This window comes from Fusarium flagelliforme, assembly GCF_020744385.1.
Source record: "Fusarium flagelliforme strain FIESC 12 MPI-CAGE-AA-0113 chromosome Unknown B0J16scaffold_2, whole genome shotgun sequence".
NCBI lineage: Eukaryota > Fungi > Ascomycota > Sordariomycetes > Hypocreales > Nectriaceae > Fusarium > Fusarium flagelliforme.
In genome coordinates this window covers 6,263,684-6,275,237 of record NW_025763504.1, presented here as the reverse complement: position 1 = coordinate 6,275,237, position 11,554 = coordinate 6,263,684, and the positions used below count along the sequence as shown (strand labels likewise).

The 11,554-nt window shown below is 49.3% G+C and overlaps 5 protein-coding genes across 5 annotated transcripts; 4 read left to right on the top strand and 1 right to left on the bottom strand.

Moving 5' to 3' along the window:
- Positions 1-573: 573 nt before the first annotated feature.
- B0J16DRAFT_369864 (uncharacterized protein) lies at positions 574-1,245 on the top strand (the record flags this gene model as incomplete). The annotated part of the gene is made up of 2 exons (XM_046130305.1): positions 574-806; positions 859-1,245. 2 exons carry the CDS (start codon positions 574-576, stop codon positions 1,175-1,177), a joined length of 552 nt encoding a protein of 183 aa, XP_045987695.1. The 3' UTR covers positions 1,178-1,245.
- Positions 1,246-1,534: 289 nt separating this feature from the next.
- Positions 1,535-2,948, top strand: B0J16DRAFT_317448 (batten's disease protein Cln3; the record flags this gene model as incomplete). Its single annotated transcript, XM_046125368.1, has 2 exons — positions 1,535-1,676; positions 1,726-2,948. 2 exons carry the CDS (start codon positions 1,535-1,537, stop codon positions 2,946-2,948), a joined length of 1,365 nt encoding a protein of 454 aa, XP_045987694.1.
- Positions 2,949-5,366: 2,418 nt separating this feature from the next.
- Positions 5,367-6,909, top strand: B0J16DRAFT_85582 (uncharacterized protein). Its single transcript, XM_046134579.1, has 3 exons — positions 5,367-5,632; positions 5,687-6,105; positions 6,154-6,909. Exons 1-3 carry the CDS (start codon positions 5,511-5,513, stop codon positions 6,834-6,836), a joined length of 1,224 nt encoding a protein of 407 aa, XP_045987693.1. The 5' UTR covers positions 5,367-5,510; the 3' UTR covers positions 6,837-6,909.
- A 739-nt stretch (positions 6,910-7,648) lies between these two features.
- On the top strand, positions 7,649-9,761 carry B0J16DRAFT_85591 (major facilitator superfamily domain-containing protein). Its single transcript, XM_046134580.1, has 5 exons — positions 7,649-7,829; positions 7,895-8,297; positions 8,343-8,726; positions 8,775-9,526; positions 9,577-9,761. The coding sequence occupies exons 2-5, from the start codon at positions 8,107-8,109 to the stop codon at positions 9,717-9,719; spliced, it is 1,470 nt and encodes a 489-aa protein (XP_045987692.1). The 5' UTR covers positions 7,649-7,829; positions 7,895-8,106; the 3' UTR covers positions 9,720-9,761.
- B0J16DRAFT_336003 (inorganic pyrophosphatase) lies at positions 9,707-11,411 on the bottom strand. Its single transcript, XM_046127151.1, has 7 exons — positions 11,072-11,411; positions 10,866-11,025; positions 10,499-10,682; positions 10,392-10,452; positions 10,279-10,345; positions 10,174-10,235; positions 9,707-10,127 (listed from the first exon to the last, which is right to left on the bottom strand). The coding sequence occupies exons 1-7, from the start codon at positions 11,204-11,206 to the stop codon at positions 9,804-9,806; spliced, it is 993 nt and encodes a 330-aa protein (XP_045987691.1). The 5' UTR covers positions 11,207-11,411; the 3' UTR covers positions 9,707-9,803.
- Between the last annotated feature and the right edge of the window lie 143 nt (positions 11,412-11,554).

Genomic DNA, 11,554 nt, shown 5'->3' with positions numbered 1-11,554 from the left:
TGTATGCACGTCGTGCAACATGAAGGCTCTGCAGGGAATAGCTTCAAAACTCCACTTATACAATTTTATATCGATGGCTGACATGTCACCCTCCAACTCAACATCACAGCCCTGCCCAGCAACTGGATACAGTGGTACCTGAATTACTGATGTCAATCTACAGCCTCTTTTTGCGGAGATCGAGTCAGGTTCCTGGACTCCAACCAAGGCGTGATGGCTGGTCGCGCACAGGCTTCCAAGGCAACTATGGTGTGAGCGAAGCAGATCTCGATTTCTACCACCATTCACACTGAAATAGAATTCTATCAAGGCCCACGATCTTCTGACTTTGCGTAAAATGGGGTTCTTCGGGGGACAAAGCGAGAAGAGTTCCACATTTCAATCATCGCGATGAAATCATCGAGACCCTCGATGAAATCATAAGAATGACATCACTGTGACCTTTTATCACTACAAATAATAGAGATCCCAGAGTAAGAAAGAAGAATATTCTCATCATCAATCTCATCATACAAACAATCAATCACATCTACAACAAAAACACAAATTCTTTATACCCCCAAACACATCAAAATGTCCTCCAACTACGAGCAGATCGCTAAGCAGGCCGAGAAGGACCTCAACACCTACCAGGCCAAGACCGGTGCCGCCCGCCCCAATGATGTCGAGAACGCTGGTGTCAACCCTCACGCTGAGAAGAAGTTCGAGGGCGCTCACGTCGAGTTTGGCGATGAGTTGAGCACAAATGCTGGTTACAACAAGCGCATTCCTCCTTCCGAGGGTGGTATCACCGATGACAAGGGCCGGTAAGTTTAACCCCACATTCTCTAGTATCTACAGTAACTTACTCTTTGACAGACAAGCCCGTGGTGAGCTCTACGAGGGCACTGGCGGTCCCCTCGACAAGCTCGAGAAGGCCAACGAAGAGCGCGGCGGAGACAACGACAACGATGTTGTCAACGCCGGCTTCAAGCAGACCTCCGGCCTCAACGCACAAGACGACCTTGCTATCAAGGGCCAGGAGGCCGTGCGCAACAACGTCGGCCGCAACCCTCCCGGTCCTGGCGGCTCTCAGTTCAAGGGCGCTGACTACACCGAGGACAGCGTTCCCGATGCCCGCTCCGCTCAGGGCTACATTGCTCCTGACAGCGCTATCGAGACTGCTCGCGGCGATTAAAAAAGGGAAATGTAATGGAATGGAAAGCAACGGAATGATTTAAGCGGGTTACTGTACGATTATATTGGTAATTGAAACCGACATGATTTATGACCATTACAATATTTTGTCTTGTTCTTTTAAAGTGAATGGATGGTGATAGTTCGGAGAGTTTTGGCCCCCACTGTGGTTCCCGCTAGAGCCCGCAGGAGTTTAAGCATGATCAACGTCATGAGGCCTCGGCCTTATCTCGTGACCCGGCCGCTAATTTATGAAACTCCAACGTCTTCTTATCAGCAACATCACGACCGCGACAACAGATTCTCACGCAATGTGCTTGTAATTTCAACAGCGATAACACGTTGAAAGTCTGCCGAAATGTCTGGCTTATCACCATCGTCCTCCGGGCTACTCCCCATGCCTGGCGCGCCCTCATCTTCTTGGGCCGGATATAAGGCACGAGTTGCGGCTCTGCTGGGCCATCATGACACCAAAGTCATCGTAGCCTTCTGGCTCTTTGGTATGCCATATTGCGGCTTTTGATCGACATCTGATTGACATTTGTTTAGGCCTCATTAACAATGTCCTCTACGTGATTATCCTCTCCGCCGCCCAAGATCTCGTCGGTTCCCTACCAAAAGGAGTCGTTCTCCTCGCCGATGTCGTACCCTCGTTCCTGACCAAATTGATCGCTCCATACTTCATCCACCGCATTCCCTACCGCACGCGAATCCTCATATTCATCGCCCTGTCCGCAGCCGGCATGCTCATGGTCGCTCTCACGCCGAGTACCCAGTCCGTCGCGATCAAGCTCGTCGGTGTAATCCTCGCGAGTATAAGCGCCGGAGGCGGTGAGCTCAGCTTCTTGGGTCTTACACATTTCTACGGAGCAATGAGTCTCGCGGGCTGGGGATCTGGGACTGGTGCCGCGGGCTTGGTTGGTGCTGGACTATACGTGATGTTTACTGATTGGTGGGGATTGAGCGTGCGTAGCAGTTTGCTGATCTCCGCGTGCTTTCCTGCGATCATGTTTGTCAGTTTCTTTGTGATATTGCCTCTTGGACCTTTGAGAGAGGGTACCAAGGACTACGATGCGATTCCGGATCTCGAGGATGAAGATGTGGATCATATGGGCCAAGGGACTGCTTCGTCGGCACTCTTGGCGCCTGGTCCGTCTGTTGCATCGACTGCGTACTCTGCGCGAAACCATCAAGAGACACTCACTGTGAGAGATCGAATGAACAAGGTGAAGAAGTTGTTTGTGCCATACATGATGCCGTTGCTGTTGGTGTATGTGGCCGAATATACGATCAACCAAGGAGTCGCGCCTACGTTATTGTTTCCGCTTGAGGAATCACCGTTTGACGAGTTTCGAGCGTTCTACCCATTCTACGGATTCCTCTACCAGCTTGGTGTCTTTATCTCACGATCATCCACCCCATGGATCCGCATCCACCAACTCTACCTCCCTTCAATGCTCCAAATCGCGAATCTCATTCTTCTCACATTGCACGCGATGTACTTCTTCCTCCCCTCAGTTTACGTCGTGTTCATCATTGTTTTCTGGGAAGGTCTACTAGGAGGAGGCGTCTACGTCAATTGTTTTGCCGAAATCATGGAAAACGTTCCCGCAGAGGATAGAGAGTTCAGTCTTGGAGCAACTACCGTGAGTGATAGTGGAGGTATTTCTATTGCTGGACTCATCAGCATCGTGATGGAGACCAAGTTGTGCAATTACCAGGTCGCGCATGGACGGGATTGGTGTCGACGCATTTCTGCACAGGGTCATTAGCGGTTGGATACACAAGGCGTTTGAGCGATGGGTTTATTTGTAGATGATTTGTGGATTTGCATTTGGTGTTAATAGAAGCTCTGATACATGCGTTACGCGTTTTGACATTCGCCTCATTGACGTGTAATTGCACGCGCAAGCAAATGGAGAACATAACAATAAGCGAGTGTCCATGCAAATATCCATCTAGATAAGCGGGAAAGATTCAGGGGAATTTTGTGACAACTCTTGCGAGCTTCAGCGTCATCATTTTTTAATTAGAGAACTCAGTTTGTCGCTTTGAGCCGGGGAGCATTGGCCAATTAATCGGAAACAAACCCCGGTTAGAGAGCGTTGAGTGTTCCGGGAGGAAGGTCTTCCTTGTAAGGCGGAGGGAGGCTTAAATTACATGTGGATGTGACGGAAGAGGATGGATCCTGGATCTTTTGTCAAAAGCAGAGGTGAAGATATTTTGACAAGTGAGAGTTGACTACAGGTTATGCCACCGCCACAGTAGCTATAAAAAGATGGAAGCCACTGACAACATTCTGGAAGTGAGTGCCGGGAATCCCTTGTGGCTGGCGGAAAGACCGGAGATGAACAACCACTGTGAATGCGGCGCAGACGACGAAGCTCCCGAGAAGAGACGGTCTGATGGCCTTCTTATACGAGTTTAACTGAGCAGCTGAAGGATTATGATACGACTCTGCCAAGCGGATAACGGCCTAGTGCTGACCGGCTTGGCAGGTTTCATCCGTGTGAATCGCAATTGAGAAGATGTTGATCCAAATTGTAAACAAGCAATTTTTTTAGTCAAAGATTCCAGGTTGAATTAGTTATGTCGTGTGTTGTTAAGACACCAAGGGATTGAAACATTTATACCCGTCGGGAATGATTACTCGTTTGCTCGTGTCTCCCCACGATTGAAGCTTAACGGTGAGCCGAGTTTCTTTGTGGAGTCGTTTGTTGGTCTGGAGATTGATTACCGCTTGACAGGCAGGCCATGGCCGTGCGTGCAGAGCTATTGATTGTCTGATGTCAAGCCTTGACTATTGGAGTTGACAGTTCAGTTGAGATCCGAGATCGCTACTCTGTACATACATGCACAGTTGGATCCTTGGGATTGAATGTCAGACATGCGTATTCAAGGGACTCGATAAGTCTCGTTATTGTCTCATTCAGTCTCAGCCCTTCGGTAGGGAGCATACCATTTCTTTCAAAGGGAGTTCTTACATTCCTGTTATCTTTCAGGGGTCTCAACTCATCTTGTCGGAATTCAATTCGGTCAACTCAATTGCAGTAGGTAGCATTGCTCTGCTTATTGTTGTAGCTTACTGTACTTTTCCCATCTGGGCCTCGATTGCAAATTAAAGCAGAAAAAGGCCAAGCCAAATTTCCGCCTAGCGAGAACGTTGCAGATAAGCTATTGTGTGATTGGTCGGATGGGTGCATCGCAATCAAGGCCGAACCATGCAAGTGCCAAGTGGCTTCCCGAAAGGGAGGACCATCCAATGTCTGATCGAGATGTGACTGCAGGGGGTGAAGATATGGGATACATAGTATGAGAGTCGAGTTGGTGAGAGATGGATGAGAAGAATAAACTCTCAAGTCTGTAGGACAAAACTCTCAAGTACCACGTGAGATCATCTCGAGTAGAGTAGAGGATTAATTGAGTTATGATAGATGACGCATATACATAAAGGGGGTACTCCATCCTATCAGATCTATGTACTAAGATTGACAGGAACCCTACCTATTGGTCAAACTACCGATACTCCCTAGAATAAGGTAGGCAGGTAAACTCTTCAGGGGGTTGGGAATAAGACCTTGACAATTGCCTCCAAGAAAGAAAAGGAGAAAGACGAAACTCACCAAGACTCACTTCACTCACTGTAGTCCCCCCTGATTCACTTGGCAAAGAGCGACTTGGCATTGGCTGCTTAGTGCATATCGCCACTTTACTCCAAGCCTCATGCCAAGTTCAAGCCCCCAAAAAAGCGTTTAAGGCCGCCCAATTCAATTCTAGCGTAGTCCATGCCAGTGGGTGGCCAGCACGCACTAGCACTAACAACAGCGGGAAGCCCAGCCCATGGAAAGTCAAGTCGTCCACTCCAGTCCATGCAACCTTGCATCCGTCCAATCTTGCAGGCTGCATCTCCTCTCACGGGCCTCCTTCTTCCCGCCTCCATAACTCGCTTCCCCCCTTCCCCGACCATCTCCGTCGTCACCATCTAGCCATCTCTGCTCCTCCTCTCCCTGTCCGCTTTTTATTTAATTTAATCCATCCCACCTAAAGCAGCAAATCCCATTCTCAACGCCCACCCCCTGCCCTGCGCTTTTTCTGACCTTATCAGAACCTGGTTCCTGTTTTTTCTCCCACTTCTCCTCTTCTTCTTTTCTTCACCGTTCGTCTTTTCTTCATTACAGATACCATAGTTCTTTTTTCTATATCCCAGGCGACAAGCTTCGGGTTTGGTTTTCTTGTGTCCTTGTAGGCACCTTTCATTCCCTTCATTTGTATGAACATTTCCTCCACGTTGAGATAATACGCGCGTCGGAAAATAAAGGAATCGCTTGCCCATCATGTTTGGTCAAGTGCGAACGAACCGGTCGACGGTCCTAATGGCCGGCACCGTCATCTTTTTGGTCGCTTTTGTTAGCCTGGCCTACAACCATCTCGACACCTGGGAGCCTCCCACTGATGTGTGAGTTGTCCTCTTCGAAAACGAGCGAAATCGATTGCTAACGAGATGCGATAGCGCTACCGATACCGAGACTTCCATCATTGGCGATACCCATGATCAGCCTCACCACGACGATAAGGAGAAGACTGAGCCTGCGCAACCCGCTGCTCCTGCTGCTCCCCACGACGCCATGTCCAAGCCCGACCACGCTTCCAACGCTTCCACCGAGCTTGGCGATTACTACTTCAACTACATCATGAAGGCCAAGGTTTCTCCCACCGACAAGAAGTACGCTCCTTTCGGCGCTTTCCCCATGGAGCTTCCCGGAGCCCCCAAGTGGACCGACTTGGTTGGCGAGGACCTTTGCATTATCGATCTTGACAACCGACCTTTCAACGAGCCCGGCCAGATCTTCTCTGAGAAGTTGATGAGCTGGGACCGCGCTGACGAGACCCACGGTCTTTCTCTTGGTGTCCTGAACCACTGGCTCTACGGTTCGTACAACCCCATTTGTGTCAGTTTCTGTTGCTAACCCCTCACAGCCAAGAACCACGGTTACAAGTACTACTACGTTGACATCACCGACCCCTTTGAGGACCGCCGCAACTCGTGGAAGAAGCCCCCGATTCTGTCCAAGATCCTCAAGAAGCACAAGGCCTGCATCTTCCTTGACTCCGATGCCGTCTTCCACCACCTCGACCTGCCTTTTGAGTGGCTCATGAACTACTGGCAGCTCCACCCCGACACCAACTCTCTGGCTCTCGCTTACGACCCTCACCACAAGAACAACATGGACAAGTTCGAGAAGGTTTACCTCAACACTGGTTTCATTGTTCTCCAGAACAACGAGAAGACTTTCGAGATTCTCAAGGAGTGGGAGGACTGCCCCAACGAGGGTGGCAAGCACCCCGACTGTGTCGAGTTCCGAAAGAACCGCCCCGGAAAGCCTACCGACCAGGGTGGTTTCGGTACCTACATCCGATACGATTACCCCAAGGACATCAAGGATCTTCCTTGCACCGAGGCCAACGGTTTCCCCGAGTCCAAGTCTGGCTGCGACGGAAAGTTCATCAAGCATCTCTGGACCGGAAAGAAGGACCACATCAAGGTCGTCATCGGCCAGCAGGTCCCCGGTGACTTGTTGGAGATGTTCCACAAGCAATTCATCGACGAGAAGCCCAAGTTCTTCATCTCCGAGCGAGACGTGATGGCCTGGTCGGACTAAATAACGAAGCGATGGCATGCCCTTTAATGAGAATAGACAAAGACGGACATGAGGAACTTTCCCAAAACAAAAACAAATCTTTTTTTAATAACTTTGTACTTTAACTATACCATCCAGGAGAGGTATTTCGCTCTCCCGGCCTTCATTATGGTGTTTCTGGGAGTGTTTTATGGTCCGTTGAATCCGAGACATTTGGATTTTGTCGTTTGTGCGACGTTATGTAATGCATTCGGATTTCAGCATGACTCGGTTTATGAGTAATAGGGAATAACATGAGTTTTGATGTTAAGTTTGTTTCTATGACATGTGATGGCTTGTGATTGAGGTTTATGTGATTGTGCATGCTGTGCTGAAGAACGGTGTGAGTAGGGAACGTACGGTAGGTAGGGAATGGCATTGTCTTGGTCGAGATACGACATACAGATGGGTTTTCGACGGAGGTTTGATACTCGTGCATGCGAATGACGTCCTTCTCATGGCAGCTGGCTGTTTCCGTAGGGCTGACTATCCGCCATGCATGGTGATCATGAACGATGGGTGCGGTGTGTGAGAACGGGTTTATCTCGGGAACTGGTGCTCCGATCTTGAGCATAGGGTAAGAAACTCGAGTCTCAATTGGAGAATGATGAGAAACAATTGAGAAGATGTCGGGCAGGCTCAAAAGGTCTTAAAATGACGTTAAGCTGGTTAAGTTGAAGGTGTTGAAGATCCAAGTAAGTTACCCTGGAGTGAGTACCTGATTGTTGATGCCATTCACGATGCTCTCAGCAAATCGTTCCGATCCTATTCCTAAGCTACATAGCACGCAAATGCGGAGTCGGATCGCATGATACTGTACATCACAAATGACGGGATCAACCAGCGACTTTAGGCCCAGCACCCGAGGAACTCAATACCAGAGTTCATAGCGGATTGTGATGCCAAAGCCGAGGCTATCATAACCCCTCGCCAAGACGAGATGTCGGATCAGCTTTATAATCAGTTCAATTATCAGTAAGTACAAGGACATCTTACTAGGGATGATAGTCGCGTTTGTGATCATTAATCTTAAACCCGAGTTATTCGCAGGTTGGGGGTGCAGCTCGATCAGTAATCACCAAACCACACGGACAAAACACATAAATACTCCTGCGGGACAGCAATGCCGCTCTTCCAAAACGCCGTTGGACTTCTGCGGCTGAATGAATGTATTGATAAGCCAATGTGATAGATATAATGCATCTTGGAGCCCGGATTGAAGAGTGATGGTATAGTTGATGCATATCTTATCATGGATACTATTGAGAAACAACAAGGCGAGCTCGAAGGCGAGCCGGGGAATGATTCCATGACGGAACATGACATGGAAATCGAAAGACCAGAGACTGATGATTGGAATACGAGTCCTGAGAATCCCTTCAATTGGCCATCATGGAAGAAAGCATTGCAGGTAGTAATGCTCTCCTCATCCGCCATCCTCGCGTAAGTCCTCCCCCTCTCTGCTCATGTACTGCTCTAACAAATCAGATCAATCGGCACATCAATCATGAGTCCAGCCCGAAACGAACTAATGGCTGAATTCAACGTCAGCTCAACAGTAGCTCTCCTCCCGTTGACAATGTACGTCCTCGCCTTGGGCTTCGGACCCATCATCGGCGGTCCTTTGTCAGAAACTATCGGTCGCTACGCCATTTACGTCGCCAGCGTTCCTCTCGGCGCATTGTTTACCGTGGGTGCTGGATTTACACATAATTTTGCAGCGTTGTGCTTTCTTCGCTTCATGGCGGGATTGTGTTGGGCGCCGGTTCTTGCTGTTGCGCCGGGGACGTTGGCGGAGACGTTTACGCCGAAGAATAGAGGGCCTGTTTCGGCGGTGTTTATACTAATGCCGTTCCTGGGTCCTGGATTAGGGTGAGTCATCTAACCAGAGAGTGCCTAAGGAGGAAACTGACAATGCAGACCTGTTATAGGATCCTTCGTGGTAAATCGCAAGGGATGGCGCTGGACGCAGTGGACGTTGGTCTTCTTCTCCATCCTAGCCATGATATTCTCAGCTTTCGCACACGAGACGTTTCATCCTGTTATCAAACGAAGAATCGCAAAGAGAAAGGGACTCAAGGTCGACCCGCCGCCGCCGTTGGCTGCAAGACTTAGGATGTTTGCTCTCGTGGCGGTTGTTCGACCTATTCGAATGCTACTCTTCGAACCGATTACTGGATTTATTTGTTTATATGTCGCGGCTGAGTTTGGAACGCTGTTTAGTTTCTTCGCTGCTGTGCCGTATACGTTTGGGCGAGTCTACCAATTCTCCATCGAAGAGTCAGGACTGGTATTTCTCTCCATCGTCATCGGATGTATGCTCGGTCTCATCACGGTCATCCTCTGTGATGTGTTCCTGTATCGCAAGAAAGCGGGAAAGTATCCTCCTCATCAGATCCCTCCGGAACATCGCCTTTATCCCTCCATGATCGGCAGTATCGGTCTACCCATCGGGCTCTTCTGGTTCGGCTGGACAGCGAGGCCGGGTGTATCATGGGCGAGTCCCGCTGCTGCGATGATCGTATTTGCGTGGGGAAACCTGTGTGTGTTTGTTAGTACGATGCAGTATATCACTGATACGTATCATGGGAGTGTTGTTGCTAGTGCTGCGAGTGCGAATAGTCTTGCGAGATATGGGTTCGCGGGAGTGTTTCCGTTGTTTACTATTCAGAGTAAGTTTGCCCCTAGGCGGCTGATTGGAAGACATGCTAATAGTTGGTAGTGTTTGAGAAGTTGGGGATTGATTGGGCTAGTAGTCTGTTAGGGTTCGTTGCGTTGGCGTTGTTGCCGGTTCCTTGGGTGTTGTTTAAATATGGTCCAACAATCAGGGCGAAGAGTTCTTATGAGACGGTTCAGTTTGGTTGAAAGTTGTATTTATCTTATTTTCAATCCCCACAAGAGACGGCTTCTTGTGAACTATTGTCAAGCTATTAATAGCACATTTGCTGCTCATTGCTTTCCAAGCTCAATCAACTTAAAGTCCTCATCAAGATAATACCAAAGATCATACTTCTCCGGTCGTTCCGCTGCAGGAAGAACCTTTGACTCAGAAGGAAGCCCAAACTTCTTGGTAGCATCCTTGCTCTTGACATAACCCTTGTACTTCTTGTTGCTGGTCTGGTTGTAGTTGATCTCGTTAGAGTCAACCTTTCCGCGCACCAGATCCTGCCAGTAGCCGTGGCTGCTCTTGATGGTCTTGGCCATGAACTTGGCGTCTTGGTAGTCTCCTCCGACAATCTCGAGGACTGAGTCGCCGCGGGGGACTTTGTAGTACTGGGGTTGTTAGTAGAGGCGGGGAAGGGGATGAGATTGGACGTACGGTGAACCAGTTGTAGAAGGTCTTTGACAGACCGGGGCGGTACTTTTCGAGATCGGCAACGGCTGGGGATGTTAGACGTGTGGTGAAGAGGAAGGGATGACTTACTGTCGACGAGCGCGGCGAGAGGATCCTTGGTGTCGATGGCGATGACCTTCCAGTCAGTCTCACCACCCTATTCAAGTCAGTAACATGCTCATATCGTCAATCTTGTAACTCACATCATTGAGAGCCAGTCCACCAAGAACCTTGACAGACTTGACCTGGCCAACATGGGCAGGACTATGCTACATCAGCTTCGTCGCTCGAATTGAAGAAGAGTACTTACACCTCGCTGATGTCAAACAGATCAATGGGATCGTTATCACCGGGGTATCCAGTAAAGTCGTGGTCAAAGTTGGGGCTCTCCCACGTTTGGGGGATGGATCCGTAGTGGAAAGGGTAGGACTTGTGAGGCCAGACACTTTCCACGAAACGGGGCTTCTTCTTCTTGTCGTCGTGAAAGATGGGGTCTGCAGATGGTTAGCTCGTTGAAGAGTGAAGGTTTGAGGAGGACGGGTGGGTAAAAGAAGAATTGTCCTAAAGCTTAGGGCGTCAACATAAAGTCGCCTAAGTCCTAGACTAAGGTGACCAAATCGTTTCGTCTCTTAGGCTTTTGGCGGCCAATTCTTCTGTTACCTTGCGGAAGGACATACTCATAGGCTCATCGCGACGAGTCTCAATCTTCGCATCAGTCCATCGGGGGATCTCAACAACATAGCTCACAATGCGATTGTTGCCCTTCTCAGGGTACAAAGGAACATCGTGCCAGAAGGAAATGGGCTGGCCGTCTTTCTCGAGCCATACGCGCCAGTCCTGAACATGTTAGCAAGTGTTCAGCTGAACATAACATGCCACTTACCAGGGTGTTTCGAGCGCCAACCTCTCTTATTGTAAGAGAATCATAGTCAAAAGACTTCGCCCTAGGCGCAATAGAAGATCCGAGGACAAGACAAGGCAACAAAGCCAGCTGAATAAGCGAAGATGTAGCGACCATTGTGAAAGATCAAATGAATACCCTGCTGAACATTGAAGTTACATGGCTTTCGTCTCGTCTTTTAAGCATGTTTCAATAATGCCAAGACGATAACTGTAAATCGCTCGCGTGAGGCTCATTTCTCTCGGTGACGAATAGAGTTGGTTCGATAGACGGTGGTAGATCTGGGCGATCTGGTGGTAGATCCAACGACGGTGGGAGGCTGATGCACGTGGAGAGTTGGGGAGGAACGTGGGGTGGGGGTGCACCAGTTGTTGTAAGCGGAGAGGCACGTGGGGTTTGTCGATCTTGGGACATGTCCCTGGCTACTGCAGGTCAAGGGAAACATTTGTCGGGAATAATAAGAAA